The 25,460-nt window shown below is 37.5% G+C and overlaps 1 protein-coding gene and 1 long non-coding RNA gene across 2 annotated transcripts in view; one reads left to right on the top strand and one right to left on the bottom strand.

The window, feature by feature from the left end:
• ube3c (ubiquitin protein ligase E3C) overlaps positions 1 to 25,460 on the bottom strand; it is a 153,679-nt gene that overhangs the window by 105,239 nt on the left and 22,980 nt on the right. The window contains exons 4-11 of the mRNA XM_059971878.1: positions 23,153 to 23,227; positions 21,399 to 21,545; positions 18,936 to 19,051; positions 16,806 to 16,963; positions 15,469 to 15,631; positions 13,337 to 13,569; positions 12,863 to 13,017; positions 9,460 to 9,647 (exon numbers count right to left, since the gene is read on the bottom strand). Of these exons, the coding sequence (XP_059827861.1) occupies positions 9,460 to 9,647; positions 12,863 to 13,017; positions 13,337 to 13,569; positions 15,469 to 15,631; positions 16,806 to 16,963; positions 18,936 to 19,051; positions 21,399 to 21,545; positions 23,153 to 23,227 (1,235 nt within the window). The remainder of the gene's footprint in view (positions 1 to 9,459; positions 9,648 to 12,862; positions 13,018 to 13,336; positions 13,570 to 15,468; positions 15,632 to 16,805; positions 16,964 to 18,935; positions 19,052 to 21,398; positions 21,546 to 23,152; positions 23,228 to 25,460) is intronic.
• Positions 181 to 20,208, top strand: LOC132395377 (uncharacterized). Its single transcript, XR_009512594.1, has 3 exons — positions 181 to 194; positions 18,517 to 18,593; positions 19,939 to 20,208. It is a non-coding gene; the product is annotated as an uncharacterized LOC132395377 (long non-coding RNA).

Raw genomic sequence — 25,460 nt, 5'->3', positions numbered from 1 at the left:
TCAAGAGAGCCATGTTAAGCTCAAAGCGTAACACTTCAGTGACTGCAGTTCTATTGAGCATAAAGAATGTAGTTGTTGGAGGTCAATCACCTCAGCCACAGGGCATCACTATGAGAATACTTCAGGAGAGTGACTTAAATCAAAACCAACCAGTTTAAACTGACTTTTCCCTGATGGTAGAAAGAAGAACACAAGTAAGTAAGTGTGTTCAGTTCTAGACTCCTTAGATTATGATAGAGCTCTCTCACTTGCAGAAAAACAATGGCATAAATTTGGGGATAATATGCAAATGAACAGCACATGTTACAGCACCAGATACCCAGGTTTTACCATCACCTCTGGTGCGGTACATGTGGATGTCTGGTGTCTGTACTTCTGCTCCTCTAATGTGACTGTTTCCCCCATATCTCAAAGGTTAACTGGCTGCTGTAAAATATCCCATGTGTGCTTGGGATGAACAACTTCATTCTGTGTTGCAAGAAAATATGAATAAGCATAAGGAAATAAGTACCTCTATCAAGCCTGGCACTGATCATTACTCTTAACACTCAATGGCATCAAATTTGCCAACATTCATGGAATCATCACCTTTGTCTCAAAGTCATCTATTTCAACCACAAAATTCATGCCAACAATGCAGATCAATGGTTAGATGATCTGTTTTATTTTTCCCCAACAAGTCAGAGTAATCTCTATTGACCTGCACACGTGCAACTCTAACCAGAGAACCAGCACGTCAGCCAAGACAAAGCAATCCATCCCAACCACCTCATTCATTCCACCTTCCAAAACTATGCACTCTGGTTCAAGTAATGAACAATGGAAACACAAAGTTCACATTCTAAACTCACAACTTTTGTCAGTTGAACTGGTCAAGAGGAATAAAAATAATTATTACCACTGACAAAACCAACAAGACCTGCAGGAGTACCATCATACAAATTGCAATACTTCAGCAAAACTTCCAAGAAAAATTAGCAAAAGGTAGTAAATGTTGTCCTTATCCCATGAACAAATAATTAAAATTTCAGATCCTTCACTATTTTAGACCATAAGACATAGGAGCAGAATTAGGCCATTCAGCCCATTTAGTCTGCTCTGCCATTCTATCATGGTCAAACCCATATCCTTGGATGCCCTGACCTATCAGGAATTGATCAACTTCCGCCTTAAATGTAGGTACGGCTACGACAAGAGTCTGTTGTAGAGTATTCCACACATTCACTACTCTCTGGCTAAAAAAATTCCTCCTTGCCTCTGTTCAAAACGGTCATCCCTTAATATTGAGGCTGTGCCCTCTAGTTCTGGATACCTCCACCATAGGAAACATTCTCTCCACATCCACCCTATCTAGTCCTTTCTTCTGTAGGTTTCAATGAGATCCCCCTGCATTGTTATAAATTCCTGCGATTACACGCCCAAAGCTGCCAAACACTCCTCATATGTTAACCACTTCATTCTTGGAATCATCCTTGTGAACCTCCTCTGGACTCTCCAATGACAACACATTCTTTCAAAGATATGGGACCCAATATTGTTGACAACACTAAGTGCAGTCTGACTAGTGTCTTATAAAGGCTCAGCATTATCTCCTTGCTTTTATATTCTATTCCCCTTGGAATAAATACCAACATTGCATTTGCCTTCTTTACCACAGTCTCAACCTATGAATTAATCTTCTGGGAATCTTGCATGAGGACTCCCAAGTCCCTCTGCAACTCTAATGTTCGAACATTCTCCCCATTTACATAATAGTCAGCAGTATTGTTCCTTTTACCAAAATGCATTATCATACATTTCCCAACACTACATTCCATCTCTTACCAACAGAGCCACACCACCACCTCCGCCTTCCTGCCTGTCCTTTCAATACAAAGTATATCCTTTCATGTTAAGCCCCCAACTATAACCTTCCCTTAGCCATGATACAGGGATGCTCACAACATTATACTGACCAATCTCCAAATGCGCCACAAGTTCTTGGACCTTATTCCGAATGTTACGTGCATTTAAGCACAGCACCTGCATTCTTTACCCTTTTGAATTTTGCATCTGTAGTACAATGTAACTCTTCATTCTGTCCGCATTTGTAGCCAGTCATTGGCTTGTCCTTCCCTACATTCATATTACACCCATCATCTATGTGTAAACCTGTTGGTTCATTCTCAGCTCCATTATATGGTTCCCATCCCCATCTTAAAATTAAAGATCTTCTGACACTGTCTACTTACACTTTTTGCAAAATTGTTATTCTTCTTCAGCTGTCCCTCAGAATCACAGATGAATTACTTCGACTGCAGGTCTCTGGGTTTTAAGGAAGTTGATGAGGCCAAGGTGGGAAATACAGAGCCATCAACAGATATAACAAGCAAAGCAAGCTAGTGTTTAGCCTGCATGGTGGTGCAATCCAAATGCTATTTACACAAGTTCTGTGTTCCCACAATGCAGACTCAAGGTTTTCAATGCCATTTCAAGAACTCTGTCATTTTTCAGCTGTCTTCAACCAAGGATCCACAAATCTGCCCTGACAGATCTAGGAATAGTAACTATACTGTTGGTCACATGAATGCAACATGCGCAGTAGGACAGGATGTAACCCAAGCCTTAACACTGGGAAGGTTAGCCTGGGAAGAGGACAATGATGTTGCTTGACTTATTTTGGTTAATAAGGTTTAAGGGATTTTCAGAAACACCATCAATGGTATTTTTGAAATGGCTTCTGTACATAGTCCAGAAGGTTGGGATCACAGCTGCCCAGGAGATCACAGGGTTCATGTTTTCATCTTCAAATAGCCTTTTCCTCCACTGAACAAAGGCACATCAATGGCAATGTCAAAATTCTTCAGCCTTCACTGAAAGGTGGCTCCAAAGATATAACAAGTGGCCTACTGTGTTCAGAGTCTCATCATAAACCTTAATTGCTGGAGGCTGTGCTATAGAGGAGAAGGACTTTGTGGGTCTTTATTGGAAGGCCAAATCTCTCATGCTTCTGGAATTTGGACTCCAAGCACAAGCTAACATAACTGCAGTGTGTTGTATTTCTGCCACTGAGGTTTGGGTGATCTTGGTTCTGGATTACAAGATGAACAATTTCCCATTTGTTCTGAAGTTCGAGCCAGAGAGAGACACTTTTGTATACAAACATGTTACAAATGCAAAAAGCAAAATACTTATTTTAAATATATTTACTAAATTATATTTTCATCTTAATCTCAGTCAACACTAAGATTGCACAACACAGGTACTAAATATCTATTCCTGAATCTCACACAAACTACCAGTGCCTCCAGTAACTTTCACTGCTCTGTCTAACTAAACAATTTGCACATCAGAATAGATTACACTTTTAATTGGCACTTAATTGGAAACTGCAGTTATCAGCATTGCCCAAATCTTCACGTGCAAGTGTCAGCATGGACTTGTAACACTTGGCAACTACTAACAATACATATACAGATATTATTTAACCAAACATATGTTCAAATGCTCTGTAAATCTACTCTAAGATGTAAAAGCATCATCCAACTTACCAACTACAAGTTGGTTATTCAATAAATCTTAGCTAATTTTGGTATCACCATCACTGTATCAAAAATAAGTTTGAAAGTTGACAAAATACTCTAACACTAAAGCCCAGAACCACAAAGTAATTGGTTGTATATTTAAGTGCCTCTGTTCATCTTGTTTTGTGCCGAATGCTGTCCATTGTAAAACAGCAATGTAAATAATGCACTGAAAGCCTATTAGCTACTCTTTTAGTTTAGAAGTCTTTATAGCCACCAGAGGAAATAAGATGTCAATGAAATTGTCAATGCTCAATTAGGATAATTAGCATTTTGCAGGCTAATTACATCAAGGCAGGATGTGAGGTTTCAAGAACATGGATGATGCTGAATTGGGATGTCTGCATTTATTGCTATAAATACCCTACCTCCCTGGGCAATAACTACTAATTTTAAATGCGTCTCACAGACCACATCTACCAGCAAATTATTTGTAAAGGTGCTTACTGAAGTGAAGAAAGCCATACTATGGCTATATTGTACTGAGCATAGCTGCCATTTCCTGTGTGGAATGCCATGCTCTAAATCACTTTTACTGAGCATAGCATCACCATAGTGGAGTTCCTAAAATCATTCATTATCTCTTTATTTACTGGCTTCACGTATTGACAGTCCTTAGATTTCAAGATGGGTTAATCTCTTTACACAAAAAACTTGCAAAGCTTTAGCTTTTTAAAGAACTTGGGCCCAACATATTGATACATTATAAAGAAGGTACAACAGCAGCTATATTTCACTAGGAGTTTGAGGAGAATTGGTATGTCACAATGACTCTTGCAAATTTCTACTGATGAACTATGAAGACCATTCTAACTAGTCATATCACCATCTGGTATGGAGGGGCCACTGCACATTGTCACAAGCTGCAGAAAATTCCATCTTGAATACTCGCCCCCTCACCCCCAGCATCAAGAACACTTTTAAAATGCAATGCTTCAAAAAGGCAGCATTTATCATTAAGGACCCTCGTCACTTAGGACTTGTCCTGTTCTCACTGCTACCATCTAGGTGGTGGTACAGAAGCCTGAAGAACACACTCAATATTTTACGAATGGCTTCTTCCCCTCCCTCAGATTTTTGAAAAGGGAATTAACCTATATACACCACCTCACTTTTTTTCTGCCCTTTCGCTCTCTTTTCACGTTACATTTAATTTTGTGTGCGCGCATGTTTCATTGTAATTTATTGTGTTGCAATATACTGCTGCCACAAAAACAAATGTTAACATGTCAGTGATACTAAACCTGATTCTGATTCATTTGATAAATGCTTCCTCAGCACAAAATAAAAGGTTTTGTACTATGCTACATGGTTGGTAGGTTAATGGGATACTGTAAATTACAAAAATACACTAAGGTGGCATGACAATTTGGAGGAAAATGACAAGTGACAGAATAATTTAGAGAGAATTAAGTGGAACTGTAGGGAATAAGAGCCAGAGGACCTGATGTTACATGTGTTCTTACGGGACAAACTACTTCATATCTGAATGTGAGGCTTTGTTAAACAACAGAAAAAGTCTGAAGGAAGAAATATGGAAAATAATGTTGAAGCAACTAGAAAAATGACTGGTTCTGCAATCTTCAAGAAAGTAGTTTTGTTCTAATTGTACATTGGCATAACAGTAGCTAATGACTGAAAGTAGTTCTATAGTTTAAACAGCTATCAAATTCTGCATTTAACCAATTGTAAGAACTGCTGCTAAACTATATGATAGTAATACAATATGATAGTAAGCCCGAAGTTAGCTTAAATAATCATAAAATTCCCAAAGCTTATTTCATAAACATCAGTAAAAATACCCTAGCACATTTTCCTTCTTCTTCTATAGAACAGTACAGCTCAGGAATGGGCACTTCTGCTTACCTTATAAATGCCAACATGCCAATCTAAATTAATTCCATCTACCTGCAAATGGTCCATTTCCTATTTTTTGTATCTCCGTTTCTTGAATTGTGATTTGTGAATCCTCAACAGGAAATTTCTGCAACCCAAACAGCTATATGTGGGTCGAGTGTATTTTGCTTTTTTTACTTGGCCTCTGAAAATTCAACATCTCACACTTCTCTGCACCGAACTTGATCTACCGTTTTCCACCCAAATGTCCAGCTCATCTAATACATGCTACATTCTTTGACAACCCTTCTTGTCTATGCCAATTTTGATGTCATCTACCAACTTACTAACCAGTCAACCTACTTTTCCATCCAAATATGGACTAAGAACAGCTTATTTGCAAGACCCAATTTTTTTTACTTTAACAGTGATCCATTAAAGAAACACAAAATTAAATTTGAGAATTTTGATTTCTTTGATTTAGCAACATAAACTGAATTTATTCCACTACTCCCCAAATAATTACTTTTCTGAAATTACATAAATAATATAGCAGCAAAATATGACAGACAAATTTAGAAGAAACAATGACAAATGACTTGTTGATTTTAGTGACAAGTATACTGGGAAATTTTTGAACAGTGGAATAGGCCTTTTTACAAAATATCAGAGCTGCAAAGTTAACATCTCATCTGAAAAATCTCAGTTTTTACAACGTACCTTGTTATTTTAAATATAGGAAAACAAATCTGAATGCTGAAATCCCGGTTTTGAACTTGATCCTTGCCTTAGCATACAAAAGCCATAAATTTATGATTGCATCCATCGATGTTGCACAGTACATTAGAAAAAAATTTAGAAGTACATGAATGAAAAACAAACATTGCTCTAACCATTTCTCCAAAATTGAACCAAACCTTTAACATAATTTGTTGCTTGACTTTAAAAATATATGGGAAATGGAAACAGCAAAACTTGAGAAAATTTAAATAAGGTAATTACTGCAATTCAAAAACCGGGAGCAGTTTCCATAAGAAAATGAATCTCAGGGTTGTATATGGCAATATACATTTACCTTGAACTTGAATGAAAGTATACCTACATCTATTAAACAAACCTTGCATTACTTCTGAGCTGAAACCACAATAACTTTATGGCAAATTTATGTAGAGGCACAAAAAGACAATTAGATTGGAAAATAAATCTGGTACGTAAATCTTCTTGTACCAGCCACAATCTGTCTACATTATAATTGAATTTACTTCACCTAATTAATATTCTCCAGGAAAGCTTTGTCCCTTATAAACCCATGAAGAGTAATAAGCCACATGGTAGAATAATCAAACCTCCCTGTTATTTTTAACCCCCTATCCTCAAGGTACCCTGTCCCAATATTGCATTCCAGAAATCAAAAGCACACATTTCTTTTTCCAGCAACATATAGCAGAGGATTGAGCAATTACTAGCAAGTCTTACAGCTGAGTAACCAAACAGCAAATGCACGAAGCCATTATGAGGGGATGGTTGCAGGGGGAATTGTGACAATTAACTCTGAAGAAGCCATGAGAGAGTTATTACACCAATTCCAAAGAATAAAATGCAAAACCTGCTTCCAAAAACCCTCCTGAGTGCCATCCTCCTAATTAATTGTTCCTATGCTACCACCTGCATACTTTTACAGTTTTACTTTTGCAGTTTGCATGTTAATTAACATCAATGTATTGGCATCCTATTTACAGGCATAATTAATGCTGAACAATCAGGAATAGCAATTTTTTTTAAAAACTGATGACAGATGAAAAGTTGTTCAGGGAGACTGTGCATCCTTACATATGGATCACTGAAAATTAACATGGAAGGCAAATGGTACCCTGGCCTTTTATTGCACGCGGGTCTGAATACAAGAGCAAAGTGTCTAACTTTTGTCTAATTATCATCGGTTCTGTGGACAGCACACTTGGAGTACTGTCAAGCCTTTCTCTGCAAGGATGAACGCATGATACAAGTACAGTTTAGTAGATTGATTCCTGGGATGGTAGGTACATAATATTAGATTAAGTAGAATGGGCCTATATAATCTGACATGTCTTGAAGAATGGAAAATTATCTTGATGAAATATTTCTTTTCCAGAGCATGACAAGGGAAATGTAAAAGATTGCTTCCTTTGGCTGAGAAGTCTAGACCAGCCATTGGGGTCTAGAAGACTTCTTCATTTAGAATGTTTGGAATTCTTTCCCCCTTGATAGGAAAGAATATATTATTAAGAATATATATTAATTTAATATATTTAATATTCAACATATTTAAGAAAGAATGCTAGTATTTTGCAAATTATTGAATCAAGGGATATATGGTTAGTACTCAGAAATGTTCCTGAAGGACCAGTCGTGATCTCTTTGAATGGCACAACAGGCACAAAGGGATGAGTGGCATAGCTCTGCATCTTTCTTTCTTTTTTACTTAGTTACTTACTTACTTACTTATTGAGATACAGCATGGAAGTGGCCCTTCGATTAAATCCCCTGATTTAATCCTAGCCTAAGTATGCAGCAATTAACAATGACCAATTAGCCTACAAACTTGTATGCCTATAGATCGTGGCAGGAAACCTGATCACCTGGAGTAAACCCATTTGGTCATGAGGAGAACATACAAACTCCTTACAGGCAGCAGCGGGAATTGAACCCACATCTCCTGTGCTGTAAAGAGTTATGCAAAGTACTACATTACCGTACTGCCCTTTCTAATCCAAGACTACCTCACCTTTGGAAACAGCCAGCATCACCAGATTTTCTCTTGTTTGTGATCAGAAACATCGTCTCCACATCCACTCTATAGGTTTCAATGAAATCCCCCTCATTTTTCTGAATTCCAGTGAGTACATGCCATCAAACGCTCCTCATCTGATAAGCCTTTCAAGCCCGGAATCATTTTCATGAACCTCCTTTGAACCTTTTCCAATGTCTGCACATCCTTTCTTAGATAAGGGGGCCAAAACTGCTCATAATATTCCAAGTGAGGCTCACCAGTGCCTTAAAAAGCCTCAGCATTATATTCTTGCTAACAAAAATGAATGCTAACATTACATTTGTCTTCCTCACTACAGACTCCACATGTAAATTAACCTTTAGAAAATCCTGCACTAAGACTTCGGAGTCCCTCTGCGCCTCAGAATTTTGAATTTTCTTTCCATTTAGTAAATAGTCTATGCTTTTATTTCTTCTACCAAGGTGCATGGCCATACACTTCCCAACACTGTATTGCATCTGCCACTTCTTTACCCATTCTCCTAATCTGTCTAGGTCAATTTTTAATAGTTTCCACATGTTTAAGTTAGTGCCCTATAAACCACAAAATCCCATACCACGCAATTTTCAGCAGTCACTTTAAAAAGAACTTTTAAAAAAACTAACAGCTATGGAGAAATTACAAATTAAATATTTGTCATTATGGCACAGAAGGAAGTCATACCAGAAGACTTGACAAGCCAAATGGCTTCTTTTGCACTTTGATGATTCAAAGATTGCTGTAGACAATGATCACAGGTGTACAAAGGTGACTTAGCTCCAATGATCTGGTTAATTGATGAGTCATAGTTTGTGTACATCTCCATATTGTGTCTGTGCACAGACACTCCACTAACAAAATTTGTCTTCGAGTTTAATGTGCTCCGTCTAATTGTTGTTCACATATATTGTCATCATATCATTATTTCAAAATTCAATATTAACTTTGCAAATGAACAGTGGCCTACAAATACAAATTAGAATCTGAAATAAAAATCTAATTTTTTTTAAGATTCTAATTTAAAAGATTTGCAGATGAAACAAACACATTGATGGTTAATCTCTTACAGTATTGAAGCACAGAAGCTTTGACTATGTCAAGGCAAAATGAGGTCTGGAGAACACCACTTTAAAAAATGACTCAAGTTTATTTCCATATCAAAGCAAATTAGCAATTCAAAATATCTTCAATAGCTGCTTGCCTTCAATCTTAGAGACACTTATGGCAAACAAATATTCAGAACTAAGTTTTATTCTCTGAGAATTCACTTGCCTGATTTTTGGAACCATCATTCTGTGTTGCACCATCAGTGTGTGGCAGATTGACGCCATCATAGTGAAAACATCTTCACTTACAGATTCCTTCCAAACCAAGTTAAGCAAGGCATTTGTTTGCTGTTTAGTGTCCAGCTTCTTGAGACATTCCGCAGTAATTATGTTCACTGAAATTCTACCATTACCCTTTAAAAAGAACCAAATAATAGTACATTCATTCCAGATACAAATATGCAAAAGAAACAAAATCAATTATTCTGATTAGAAAAACAGAAAACTTACAGCACAATGCAGGCCCTCCGGCCCACAAAGCTGTGCCGAACATGTTCTTACCTGAGAACTACCTAGGCTTACCCATAGCCCTCTATTTTTCTAAGCTCCATGTATCCATCCAGGAGTCTCTTAAAGGACCCTATCATTTCCACCTCCACCACCGCCTCTGGTAGCCCATTCCACGCACTCACCATTCACCTCTATCAGGTCAGTTCTCATCCCCCGTCACTCCAAGTTGAAAAGGCCAAACTCACTCAACCTATTCTCATAAGGCATGCTCCCCAATCCAGGCAACATCTTTGTAAATCTCCTCTGCATCCTTTCTATGGTTTCCACGTCCTTCCTGTAGTGAAGCGACCAGAATTGAGCACAGTACTCCAAGTGGGCTCAATTAAGGGTCCTATTACCTCTCGTGAAACATTACCTCTTGGCTCTTAAACTCAATCCCACGACTGATGAACACCAGTGCTCCGTATGCCTTCTTAACCACAGATTCAACCTGCGCAGCAGCTTTGAATGTCCTATGGACCCGGAACCCAAGATCCCTCTGATCCTCCACACTGCCAAGGATCTTGCCATTAATGCTATATTCTATCATACGACCTACCAAAATGAACCACCTCACACTCATCTGGGTTGAACTCCATCTGCCGGTTCTGAAACAAATTATACAACATAGAACTGCACAGCACCAGGAAAGGCCCATAATGTTGCCAAATAAACCAAATAAATTAGTAATCGAATACCCTATTAAAATAAACCCTCCTGCCTACACAATGTCCATATTCTTTTACTTCCTGTACATTTGTGTTTGAGGTCTCTTGAACACCTCTATTATATTCGCCTCCATCAATACCCCAGACAGTGCATTTCAGGCATCCACTCCTCTATGAAAAAATTTCCCCAAACATCAGATGAGTGTCCTTTTAGAACGGAGATGAGAAGGAATTTCTTTAGCCAGACAGTGGTGAATCTCCAGAATTCTTTGTCACATTTAACTATGGAGTCCAAGTCTTTATGTATATTTAAGGCAGATAGATTCTTGATTGGTTAGGGAGAAGCAGGAGACTGAGCTGAGCAAAAAATTGGATCAGCCATGATGAAATGGCACAGCAACTCGTTGGGCTAAATGGCCTAATTCTGCTCCTATATCTTATGTTTTATGCTCATAATTAAATCCAATTTATAGCAACAGACTTCCCCTAAACATTAAAGCATTAAAAATCTATTCCATACACACCATTGAAAATGATAAAACAAAGATATCAAGAGATTTTTTTTTAAATTCCACCAGCCCAGCATCATTCTCCAAATCCAAACTGCACCACTCCCCCACATACCCCTTCTGAATTCAGGAGTCTGATTTGCACCATACTACCTATAAAATTCACCTGAATGCAACTTACAAACTTTGCATTCTCAATAATTTTTATTCTAATTGCGTCCCAGTTGAAAGAATTGAAGTCTCCTAGATACTGTCTTAGCACTTTAGCAATGGTTAAAAAAGTTAGCCTACAAATTGCCCTCTCTCAATTTTACTTTTGAAGTCTTTAGTTTCCCCAACAGCGATTGTTCCTTACTCACTTTGCAATTCAACCCTTAAAATATATCCTTTCCCATAACTATAGTAGTTTCTTTAATGTATTTTTGTTTTTTTAAATTCATTTCTCCACACAGCTGTCTCGAGCATCAGTTCACTTATCTTATTCACTCAACTTACTGCATTTATGTATAAACCATTAAGTACAGTCAGATTCCTGCGGCTATTTTCTTCTCTCTCTTAAACCGTCACTAATTTTCATTTCTCAGTTTTGAAATAATTATCAGATTCCCATCCCCCTTCCAAGCAACCTGACTGTTTTTAAAATAATTTACTGAGTCTACCTTAAACCTGAATAGTTAGTATTAGTTAGGTAGCATAACTCAGATAGCTCAGAACCAATGATGTGGTTGGCCATCCATTGGTTCAATATATTCTTTGGTTTGCTTTTAATCTTAGGTTGAGCCCAGTTTGAAGGTCTGCTTCTGCTGTATAAGCCTATGTCATTTGGAAAAGGAAGGGTACACGTGTGTGCAATGGCTTATCATTTTCTAATAAACCCTGGCAGAAAGCAAAACTACAAATTCAGATTCTAATACATGTTGTTCAGCCTTTGAATAAATGTTACATTCACAACACTATCAAGATTACAGAAACCAAGAACAACCAGAAAAATTGTAGCCAATCATGATAAAATTGCCCACTGTGGAGAAAGTACTCAAACTAAAGACTAGTGGTAGAAGACCATAAGACATAGGAGCAGATTTAGGCCATTCAGCCCATTGAGTAATCTCTGTCATTTCATCATGGCTGATCCCAGTCAACCCCATACACCTGCCCTCTCACTACATCCCTTGATGCACCAACCAATCAGGAATCTATCAACTTCCGCTTTAAATATACCCACGGACTTGTCCACGACAGTCTGTGGTACAGCATTCCACAGATTCACCACTCTTTGGCAAAAAAAAATTCCTCCTTACTTCTGTTCTAAAGGGTCACCTTTGAGGCTGTGCTCTCTAGTTCTGGATACCCCACCAGAGGAAACATCATTTCCAGATACACCTTATCTAATCCTTTCAACTGGGTATGGAGGGCTTTAGTCCAGTGCAGGTCAGTGGGACCAGGCAGTTTAATAGTTTAGCATGAACTAGATGGACTGAAGGGCTTGCTTCCATGCTGTAGTGTTCCATGATTCCAGGCCTTTGTTTAACTTCCATTCCATGAAGTTAAATGAAGGCCTAATTAAAAAATCTTGTTAGCTTTGCACATTTTGCTCTTGTACATGATTAGATACTTTCAGAATGGTACCATGTGTTTAGCAGAATTTGATTATCAATTCACTGATAAGTCAATATCATTTTTAATTAAACCACTTCCAATTAACTTGACCAAAGAAATTTCCTGAAAGCTTGTAACTTTGCGATTATTATTCACTGCTTTTCCACACAAAAGATAAGCAGTCCATAATTTTATCAAGAACTGTGGAAACTTAATGAGCTTTGGAAACCAGTTTCAATAAAATTTACACAATTAAAAGCTATTTTAACAGCAACTGGAAACTAAAGCAATCACATATTTTTCTTACTTTGTTGGTAACCATCTTGCGCTCCTCCTCCTCTTCATTTTCTGAGTCACTACCAATTTCTTTGCCATTTGACTCAGTCAAAGAAACAGGTAACTGCGGTAAAATAATCTGAAGCATCTTTAGGTACACAAGCATGCCTTTCTCAGACAGAAATGCTAATTAAAAAAAACACAAAATTTACGGTTATGTTCCTTTCGCTCATACTGTATTAAAGAACACTTAACAATACAGAATACCATTAAGTAACAATGTTAAAACAGCAAAATTATATTTGGTATCTGAGAAACATGTGCAATTAAACGAATGAAAAATACATAAAAGTAAATTCACTATAAAAACATTTGATCCATAAAAGAAAAACTGTATTCACAAATAATTCCAAGACAAAAATTGTTGGCAAGTCATTACCTTCAAATTTTACAAGGTGCCCGCTCTACATACAAAAAAAATACTGAAGGGAGTCAAGAAACTTACCTATCTGTGATTCACCTACAGCAAGAACAAAGTAAAGGAGCCAAGGTGCCATATCCTTGGTATAAGTAAGTCCTACTGAAGAGGTTGTTTTCGGTATTAATAGTGCAGTTAGGAAAGGGACGTAAGGAAAGGAAGTCCCCACAGCAGACAGTGCTGGAACAAGGAAGTTGAAGATCTGATCTGTGAACGGTGCAGTGAAAAATTCTTTTGCCAATATAGCAAAGACTTGATGCCTGTGTGGACATAATTTATAAATAAGAGCAAAGTTTGTTAGTTAATATATTAGACAAGCAAACTGCACATACTGTGAAGTATTAAAGTGCACAGAATCTTTTTTTTTGCTGTATTTAAAGGGATGGACACAATAAATATATTTCTTTCCCCTACCTACATATTTGATAAAGATAGAATTTGTACTTTGGTTGAAAAAGTTGAATCTAAATCAAATGTAATCTCCCTATTCCCAACACGCACTGGAAAAACTGTGAGGCATTTCACTCCTGAAACTACCATTAGAAACTGTTCCAAGAGTTCATGCAAGAACATCAGCCAGAGTAAATCAATTCAACTTTTTGTTAAAAAGACCCTTCCAATAGTTGGCTTTCAATTCAATGGGGGAAAGCGTAATCCACGTTTTCAAAGGGCTGCCAACATTGCATTTTTTATTTAAAAGCAGTAACATGTTCACCTTTAGAATCTAAAATTTGAGAATCACTAGCTTTGAAGAAACTAAATGCCTAACAAAAGACAGAAATTAAAATTGTTCAAGCAAAAAGCTGACATAGATTGGTCTGATTAGACTCCTCCCAGTTCCTATAGCAAGGAAGTACAAATAACAGACACCAGCTTTGTAGCACACATGTACACACTCACACTATTACTCCCAGCACACACAAAATGTCTGCAAGAAAATGAATCTCAAGGCAGTGTACACATACTTCGATAATAAATTTACTTTGAACTATGCTCAGAGTTTCTCCCATTTCTCTACACACTCTTAGCTAAATCTTCTCAACCTTGATCCTTCCAGTACCTAAAATCTTTTCTCTTTCTGCATGTCACAAGTCCCTAAAATTCCACCTTCTTTACTCTGCCTCAATATTTCTCCTTTATACCTTGCCACCTCCTTGCTTCCACAAATCAGCCATCTTTTCTTTTCTTCTCCAGCTCATTGGTGTCTACATCCATGTTTTCTCTCTGCTTCCCCCTCCCACTTCTACATGTTTCCTCTCCAGCCCGGGAAAGCCCCACCACCATGTGAAACCACCAGCAAATTATTAACTCGCTCTTCTAGTTGGACAATGTTTAACAGTTTTAACCATCTGATTAAATAGGTGATAAATGTGTATTTAATATTTCAGTAATATCTGAGTAATATTGTAAATATAGTGTTTGATTAAGCATACTTATTCCTTTAATTACGGGTGATATGTAAAAGTATGTGAACGGCCTATGTCATCACGCCACCTCACACACGTGTGTCAAGCTAAAGTAAAAACAAAACTAAAACACATTTCTGGCTCCATGTTTTGTTTAGCTTTCAATTAGTTTTATGTTTTAGAGTTACAAAAGATAACAGCTGGCTTTCAGGCTGTGGAGAAATTTTCTTTTGGCTACAACTGACTCACTACCCTTCATCCTGCACTAGCAATGTGTGCAAAATGTTTTGCCCTTTTTCTCACCAGTTTTCCCAAAGTGGGCTGCTGACTGATTTTCTGAGACGGAAACATTAGAATTTCCTTGCAAAATTCAGAAACTAGGGTCTGAACTTGGGACTTTCTGTTTGGTAGACATGGAATGCTTCTATTTCCCAAGTTATGAAAACTTAAGGATGTAAATACAAATAACTTTTCACGAATTAAACACTTTTGTGTAACCCAGCATTAAAGTTACTATATATTGAAAAGCATTAAGTTAAAAATCATTAGGAATCAATTATAAAAAGAACTTTTAAGTATAACTCCTGAATGAAAACAACTAATATGCATTCAACAGAAACTATGATACACTACACTGCAATATCAACAAGACACACTGTCATCAGCGCTTCCAAAATACTAAAAAAAATTTAAATAAGAAATCTTTCTTAGTATCATCAAGTGTTTACACACTATGTGATATTTTCCTCTCACCTTGAACCTTCTGGGCATGAAGCATATTGAAAGTGCAGGGGCTTCAAGAAATTCTCCAACAGTGTCATTGCAAGTGGAACACGTGAAATCTGTGAAATATCAGAATACTCTAAACTTGACGGAAGCCTATGATTAATTAACATGTAAAGTGATTTATAGTAACCTGCAAAAGAAAACACAAGGTAGCATATCAGGGGAAAATAAACATTGTTAAAGTACACAAAATATTAATATGTAGTGAATGGTTTGTATCTCATAACCCTACAACTAAACATACACAAGTTACATTGTGAACTGCCTTTCAGTGCGGACGCAAACAACAGCCAGGCTCATTCCAGTTGGCACAATAGCAAATGGAATCAAATTGATAATTTTATATATTGTTAATAATAAATTCAGGCTCAATTTTAAATTACTCCACTGAAGAAATTTTAGTCATTATTTTTTCAAGCATGATACACCTAATTCTCGATATTTTAGGCCAAGACAAAATAATTTTTCAAGCCCAAATATATTAAATACAGTGAATAATGCTACAGCACCAACATTGTGTCATATGCATTGAAAACAGTGGGTCTTTATGCCTATTATACACCCAACAAATTTAGACCTTGCAATCTCGATGAAAAGTCATCAATCAGAAATAACGTTTTCTGCTCTCTACAGACACTGCCTGATCAATTGAAAGATTCCAGCATTTTTTTCATTTCAGATTTCCAGCATATATTATATATATCTAGACCCGAAAATGTTTGGGCAAAATAGAGAACAAACATGAGCAGATCATATGTTGAATTCAATGTCAAATCCAAAGTGACCATACAAAAAAAATATGGGATACTATTCTTAAGTTTGGAATGGGCCTTGTTGGGTGAGAACAGGAGACTAGACTACAAGGGCTGAGTGGGAGTTGTATGAAATTTTAAAGTTACAGGCCACTTGAAATTCAGTATCACACCTACAGACTGAGCAGAGGTGTTGGCCAAAGTAGTCATTCAATCTGGATTTGATTTCTCCAAAACAAACTATCTGATTTTTCCACTGAGTGTTCAACTCAAACTAGGCTGGAAGAAGTGGAAGTGATAGTTACCAGTTGCCATCAGAAAGGGTAGAGCCATCAACCATGAGCAAGGACAATTTATGAATTCAAATTATCTAACAAACTTAAATGATTAAAGCAACATTTTCCCCAGATGTACACAAACCATAAGAATTAAAATTTAAAAGCAGCAGTTAATAAAATGTTTACTTTTACCTCAAGATGAAGAAATTAAGCTCAAAATCCAATATTTAAAAATACTTTAGGACAGCATTGACCTTGATTAGAAATTACTAACCTTTCTGAACCATGTAGTGCAAAATTTGTTCAACTATTGATGTTACGCTATTAACATCCCGTACAAAGGGCAGATATGTTTTTTCTGAGGAAAAGATCTCCAACATCCGCAAAGGCACAGTAACATTCAAGGTTTCATTATTACAGCTCTTCAGTAATCTATGAAGGCACAAAAGTACATTACTTGGAAAGCTTAATGAGATAAATATGCTTTCAAATTACATGCCATTTTCGCTATACAAAGAAACAATTTAGTCCCAAGCATCTCCTCTGATCTCATGACATTCCATTTCTCAGACATTTCTCACTAGTTACCTTTGTCATTAATAACTCAAACACAATTCCCTACATCACAAGTTATATCCTATTAATAAGCTTATGAATATTTCTATTATCTTTGAAAATTCAAAAATTTCTTAAATTGCCTTCAATTACCATGAGCTTCAACTTTAGCCAACAGTTGCTTATGAGAGACTTAAAGGTCTTCCGGTCCTTTTAACATTCATAAGTTTTCTCCTGTCCAATTAAGTCAGATGCAACAAGCATAAACAACATTTTACAAAACAATGCTGAATACTCACTAATCAAAGGAAACATTGTAAAAATATTCATTCAGTTCTATCTGCAATCATAGACTTCAATTTCCTAGCAACGGATGTTAAGAAAACTTGTTTAACTTCCTGATTTTCATCTCATTTCTTAAACAGAGCAGTGGCCTGTAATTTTCCAATGAAATGGAACAATTCCTTAAGAATGGAGAATTGGGAGTTAGGGCACCATCAATAATCCCACCTACTTTATTTAAAAACCCTGATATCAAGTGAAGTTAGCGTTAGGGTTTTGTCACAATAGTATCATGACTTTCTTCATAACAGTTAACGATAATGAAAAATATTTACCATTGAAGTTTAAGCTTTAGAAGGTCAAAAACATTTTTGAAACTATGATGCAAATTGTTAACTTGATACACAAGTTTATTCTGATATAGATTTGATTGCTTTTTGAGATATAGATCCTCTGATAACAACAATCCTTCACTTAATGGCTATCCTTCAAGTGGAAGTCCGGACATTACATAAAAGCAGGCAATTTTGGTCAAGTCTACAATCTTTTTAAATTCAAATTGAAAGAAGCTTAATTGAAGTTCAATCTGAATCTAATGCTTTCCACCTAACTTATAGAAATTATGTATGAGGGACAGATGGCTGGATACAGAAATTTTGATGAATCAAATAATGAAATAAAACATTAATATTTATAAAGAAATGCTATTGGCACAGTTAATGAAACCTAAAAATTAAATGCTAAAGACCTGATGATCTAGATCCCCAAGATTTGAAAAAATAAAGATGGTAAGATGGTGGGTGTATGTGCCTTCATAGACTCTGTAAGGTCCTCACAGATTGCATGGTAGTAAATAGAATCCTCTATTTAAAAATGGAGTAGAGTGTAAATAGGAACCGCACATCTGTTAGCATGGCAGCAACAGATGGAAAATGCTGGAATCTACAATCAAAGATGAGATATCAAGATACTAGAAAATATGATGGAGCAGTGTCAACATAGATTTAGGAAAAGGAAGTCATGCTTGAAATACTTACTGAGTTCTTTGAGACTATATCTAGCGGACTAGATGGAGTAAATCAATGAATTAGGTCTACTTGGGTTTTCGTAAAAGTCTCACAAAGTATTAACTGTGTTTCTTTCTGCAGATATTCCCTGATCTACTGAGTATCTACAGCACATTTTTCAAATTTCCAGCATCTGCAGCTTTTGGCTTCTCCAACAGGTAAGCCTTGATCTTTCAGTGCATACATCATCTGCTGATCCTTCCATTTTTGATATTTATATGCAAGTTTTGTATTTACCTTTGATGTTTCGTTTCAATTTAGAACCACTGCCGCTTTTTGTATCGTACTCAAGTTTATGACTGTTATGATGAGCTATGACATTGTTAATTATTTTAATTGAAATGCTCGATTACAATGGATAACATGCTCAATATTTTTTTTACTGATAATTACAAGAAATTCAGTTCACATTTTACCTTTTCACATCATTATTACAAGCTCCCATTCTCCAATAAGCTAATGATATTTACAGATACCAACACTGTCACAAAACTGCTTACCTGCAACATAAAGCCAATAAGCGCTTTATTTGATACAAACATATTTGTTTGTTAGAATCGACTAGTTGCTGCACATACAAACCACTATGCTTAACCAAATTTTGACAAATCCATGTCTGAAAGAGAAAGAGAAATTAGTCACTTTAAATCAGGCACATCATTTTAACGTGTATTTTATATGGCATTCATATTTCAATCTGTTTCAAATTGTCAGCACGTTTTGCCACTGCCATTTAATACACACTATGTATCTATTTTCAAAATAACATTACTTATGTCACCACCTACAATACAATATTTGGCACAAAAGTTACATTATATCAACTTTTCCTTTAATTACATGCTCCAGCCTCTCAATCTGCAATGTCAGTTAAGTCTTCATACAGATTCTGCAGTGGTGTTTCCATGCATTCCTTAATATGGAGTCCTGGATTTCAAAATGCTCTGGTCTAAAATCTTCAGTTGTAGCAACCTTTTATGCTGAAATACCAGCAAATGTGAAGCAGACCGAAATGTATCTTTCACTGAGCTGGTAATTTTCCAGCAGCAATTGGTCACAGGATGTGTCTCTGGGAACAGACTAGAGCAGCACTGTGTTACACAGCTTTTTGGGAGCTCACATCTCTTTCCAGACCCTTTAGGCAGATATACTTTCTGGAATACCTACACTTAAATGCACTTAAACTACGTAGCTCTCTGAGCTATTTGAGACATCAGTTGAAAGTCAAGCACCCAACTATCAATGACCAGAAATTTTCTTTTGAAAATGACAACCTAGTATTCACATTCACCATTAATAATTTTTTTTTTAAATCGAGGTCATACAAACTCAGTTTCCCCCAATTGCTGTGATGGAATTAGTATTCATTTGTACAGAATCGCACATCTGACAGCTTAAGTGGTTGTATGGGCAGAGCGAAAGATGGTGCAAGAGGGCAACTTCTAGCTCGTAAGTAAGACAGTTAAATTCTTCTTATTCTAATGTCTGTGTTTTCCTTTTCAGGGTGGCTGGGGCCCTATCAAGATTTTTAATCTGCAGTAGCACTCAAAAACTGCAATTCTACACGACAGCATGTACCCGCTCTTTGAGCTCACCAATCGGCCACGTTTCAGTACGTCCAGGGTTGGCCTGAAGTCAGGCAACTTTAGGGCCTGTGCAGCCCTGTGGACACAAATTCTCATTGGTGTCGCATACTGAAATGTAGCGGGAGCCAGAACATCAAAGACAGCAAGAGTAGCTGTTGGAGGGCTCTGCACTCAGTAATTGATCTGCCAATGCTCAAGTCAGGAAACTCGAAATAAAAAAGCAATGCTTCAGACTAACATCATGCTGTTGTTTGCATGGGGAATAGTGGGAATGCCAATGCTTTATGATAGAATAATTTGAGGGAGGGGGAGGGTTGACGTTGCTTGTGCATGGGAGGGGGGTCAGGGGCTTTGGGGCTCATGCATCTTTTTACAATCATTCATTCTTTGGGGATCTCCTTCTGTTTCCAGGATGTCTGCGGAGAGCAAGAATTTCAGGTTGTATATTGTACACATACTCTGATATTAAATGGAACAATTGAACTACTTGAATCACTAAAGTATAGAAGGCTATGGGTCAAGTAGGGAAGGTAGGATTAACACAGATGGATGCTCAATGGTGGGCCTCAACAAAGTGAGCCAAATGTTCTGTTTCCATGCTGTAATGGTCAATGACTACTTCAAATAATCCTATTACTCACGTGGCTTCAGGCTCAAAGACAAAGAAGACCATGGACTTAAAAAAAATCAAATGGGTAAACAGCTGAGGATGATGGACAAGAATGTGCTGCACTCTAAACCAGCACCATCCCTACTGATTCAAACTTCAAAATTTAGCACTAGGATCATACGTTTTTGAAAGAGTTTTCTGAGCCATCAAAAAGGAAAGGCTATTAATTTAGTGGGCTCCCTAAGTTAATAGTATAAACACTAGACAATTGCTGGTGTTCTTTTGATTTGTAAAATGTTCCAACATTTATGTTATATGAAATGTCCTAGATATCTAAAATGGTACTTACACCCATATAAGCCTGTGAAGAACAAATGGAAGTGACCTAGCCAAGAATGTGTAAAATGATCAAGTGCTTCTTGAAAGCAATTTGTTTGTGTACTTTCCACTTAACTTTACCATGAATGTTCTAAGCTTGGCTGCGAAAGGAGGAGGGTTGGGCATGAGGATAACAACCCTTTCCCATAAAAACCCAATGCTATAGAAAGACCAACAGAAGCTCTAAAGAAGACATTCATGGATTGGAAGGATACAGCAAGAAGATGCGCTATACCTAGAGACAACGTGAAAGACTGGCCCAGGACAGAGGACACTGGTGAGCTACTGTTGGCAGCCTAAGCCCCAGTAGGGATGATGGGGCTGAGGATGATGACTTTGGAGCTACACAAATCAAGCAGTTAATTGCAAAGGGATATTTTTTCTCTTACCAATCTCTCCAAATCTTCATTTTGTTTGTAAAAAAATAAGAGCTTTCTTATTAAAACAGTCAGATTGTATCCGTCACTGATAGAAAAATTTCCGCCAGCTTGTGCAATGGAGACACAATGATCAAATTCACTTCGCTGTATCGTATGCTGCAAACAAAATTTTAAAAATTGGAATTCTATTATCAGTAAAGAATGAACCATTTTTATATGATTGAATGATGTTTCCAATCATTGTAGCACCCAACCCTTCTGTATATGGATTCCAGTAAGGCATTTGAAAAGTTTCCCTATGCAAGACTCATTCAGAAAGTACTGCAGCATGGAATCTAAGGAGACCTTGCTTTGTGGATCCAGAATTGGCTTGCCCACAGAAGGCAAAAAGTGATTGTGGATGGTTTGTATTCTGCATGGAGGAAGTTGACCAGTGATGTTCCGCAGGGATCTGTTCTGGGACCCCTCCTCTTCGTGATTTTTTATAAATGGCCTGGATTAGGAAGTGGAAGTGTGGATTAATAAGTTTGCTGATGACACAAAAGTTGGGGGTGTTGTGGACAGTCTGGAGGGCTGTCAGAGGTTGCAGCAGTGCTGAGAAGTGCAAGATGGAATTCCACCTAGATAAGTGTGAGGTGGTTCATTTCAGTAGGACAAATTTGAAGACAGAATATAATATTAATGGTAAGACTCTTAGCAATGTGGAGGATCAACGGGGTCCCTGTCCAGTGGACACTCAAAGCTGCTGCGCAGATTGACAGTGTTGTTAAGAAGGCGTATATGGTGTGTTGACCTTCAGCAACCATGGGATTGTATTCAAGAGCCATAAGTAAAGTTACAGCTATATAAGACCTTAGTTAGACCCCACTTGGGAGTATTGTTTTCAGTTCTGGTCACCTCATTACAGGAAAGATGTGGATATCATAGAGAGAATACAGAGGAGATTTACCAGAATATTGCCTGGGTTGGAGAGCATACCTTATGAGAATGGGTTGAGTGAACGTGGCCTTTTTTCTTTGGAACAACAGAGGATGTGAGGTAACCTGACAGAGATATATAGGATGAGAGGCAATAATCGTGTGGATAGCCAGAGGCTTTTTCCCAGAGCTGAAATGGCTAATACGAGGAGGCATAGCTTTAAGCTGCTTGGAAGTAGATACAAGGGGGATGTCAGAGATATGTTTTTCACACAGAGAGTGGTGGGTGCGTGGAATGCACTGCCAGCGAAGGTGGCAGAGGCAGATACAATAGGTACATGGAGCTTAGAAAAATAGAAGGCTATACAGTAGGGAAATTCTAGGCCGTTTCTAGAGTAGGTTATATGGTCCATACAACATTGTGGGCTGAAGTGCCTGTAATGTGCTGCAGATTTCTATGTTTCTTAGTTATTCCCACTTCTAAATAATCCTCCCCACTTTTTATAATTACCTACAGCATAACAGTAAAGAAGTGAACCAAGGATTACAACTAGGAACCACCAACACAGTAAATTTTCTGAATACCACAGAGATAAGAATAGTTTACATTTTCACCTAAGAGCAAATTTTACTGAAAATTGTTTCATTTCAAAAACATACACAGTATTTCCAAACTGGTTTGTCTTTTAAAGGAATTTGATCGCTTTTTTAAACTATTAGTAATCTGAAGACAAATACATTTAAAATCTATGTAGCTGTACAATAAATTGGCGATCACGCTGCACCTCTATAAAATTTTCAACTTTCTTCAAGCACCCTGAAACTTCATTAATTTATATAACATACTTGCTGTTTTCTGTCCCTGTATCCTCGGAGGAAGGACTGAATAATAACTGCGTTCCTCTGCCTTCGTCTTTCTTCCTGAAAAGGAAAAAAAATTATTAAGGCCTTCCTATAATTTGCAGTTTTCAACAATCAGTTCATCACAATGAATGTAAAATGAACAGTACCTACTCGAGGAATAGCCTACATCAAAAATCAGAGCAAATGTACAGTTTAAAGAAAATGTGTAAATATTAATACATATTTGGAGAAAATGTAAATGGTGAAAATAGCGAACAAAAATCCTAGCAATAGTCAGATCATGCTATGGTAATTGGGAGAGAAAGTGTTAAGAATTTAAGACTCTTCTGAATTGGAAGGAGGGGAAGACATGCACATCTTAAGTCGCCAAGAAGCAGTGAAGAAAACAATGAGAATGTCTGTGATAGGGTGGAGACCAAGGATGTTGAATTATCAATTTTTTTAAAATAGCAGGTGGAGACATAAAAGAGAAAGGAGATGAATGGAAGCAAAAGGAACAGCAATGCCATGAAGGGGTGGGGGGAGAGAAGAAAGAAAGAGAAGGAGAGTGTGCAAAAAGCAAGAAATTGTAAATTTAGCAATTAATCCTGACAACTAAGACAAACTATGACAAAAAGTGCTATTCTTCAAGCTTATACTGGGTATTACATTGGAACAATACAACATTCTAAAGCTAGTATACAAAGAATTAATGTAACAAGTATAAAAGCTCACAATCACCCTTGAAGATTAAACGAGGTGCTCTGCAGTGATCATTTAATCTGCATTAAGTTTTTTCAACATAAACCAAACAAAAAGTTAAATTGAAAACTCAAGAGATCTGCTACTTTACTTGGGTAACTGAAAGGAACATATTAAAGAATATTTATCTCCCATGACTGCATGGGGATAAAGTCATGAAGAGGGAAGAGGTTGGTGGAGAAGGAAGAATGGATCAGAAAGCCATGGAAAGAGCAGTCATTTTAAAATACTGAAAAGGAAGATGAAGGTGTGTCTGGTGGCAGCAGAAATTATGAAGATTATCCACTGAATGTAGAGGCTGAGAGGGAGGAAGGCAAGGACAAGGGAAATCCTATTGTCTAACTGAGAGAAGAGAGAGAGAGAGCAAAACATCAGAAAACAGAAAATCAAGATTGAGTGCACCATCAACAGTGGCGTTAGTGAAAAAGAATCAAATTTACGATGACTGTCTAATGATATGAAACCAGTCGTTCTGTGGGAGCAGTATGGTGCAAAATTAAATAACTAGTGCAAAAGAAAGGAATATCTGTGGATTCACAGACCACTCAGAAATCTAATGGCAGAGAAGAGAACATTCCAAAAATGTTGAGTGTACATCTTTAGGCTCTTGTATCACATCCCCTATAGCAGTATCGAGAAGAGGACATGTTTTGAAAGACAAGGGTAATAGAAACATAGAAAACCTACAGCACAATAGAGGTCCTTCGGCCCACAAAGCCTCCACCACCATTGCCGGCAGCCCATTCCACGCACTTACCAATCTCTGTTAAAAAAAAACTTACCCCTGATATCGACTCTGTACCTACTTCCAAGCACCTTAAAGCTGTGCCCTCTTGTGCTAGTCATTTCAGGCCTGGGAAAAAGCCTCTGACTATCCACACTATCAATGCCTCTCATTATCTTATATACCTCTATCAGGTCACCTCTCATCCTCCGTCAGGCCGAGTTCATTCAACCTATTCTCATAAGGCATGCTCCCCAATCCAGGCAACATCCTTATAAAACTCCTCTGCACCCTTTCCATGGTTTCCACATCCTTCCTGTAGAGAGGCAACCAGAACTGAGCACAGTACTCCAAGTGGAGTCTGACCAGGATCCTATATAGCTGCAACATTATCTCACGGCTCCTAAACTCAGTCCCATGATTGATGAAGGCCAATGCACCGTATGCTTTTTTAACCACAGAGTCAACCTGCGCAACTTGGACTCGAACCCCAAGATCCCTCTGATCCTCCACACTGCCAAGAGTTTTACCAGTAATACTATATGCCATCATCATATTTGACCTACCGAAATGAACCATCTCACACTTATCTGGGTTGAACTCCTTCTGCAACTTCTCAGCCCAGTTTTGCATCCTATCAATGTCCTGCTGTAACCTCTGACAGCCCTCCACACTATCCACAACACCTCCAATCTTCGTGTCATCAGCAAATTTACTAACCCATCCCTCCACTTCTGCATCCAGGTCATTAATAAAAATCACAAAGAGTAGGTGTCCTAGAACAGATCCCTGAGGCACACCACTGGTGACCGACCTCCATGCAGA

Source organism: Hypanus sabinus, chromosome 6 (assembly GCF_030144855.1).
Source record: "Hypanus sabinus isolate sHypSab1 chromosome 6, sHypSab1.hap1, whole genome shotgun sequence".
Taxonomy (NCBI): domain Eukaryota; kingdom Metazoa; phylum Chordata; class Chondrichthyes; order Myliobatiformes; family Dasyatidae; genus Hypanus; species Hypanus sabinus.
This window is presented reverse-complemented; position numbering and strand designations above follow the sequence as displayed.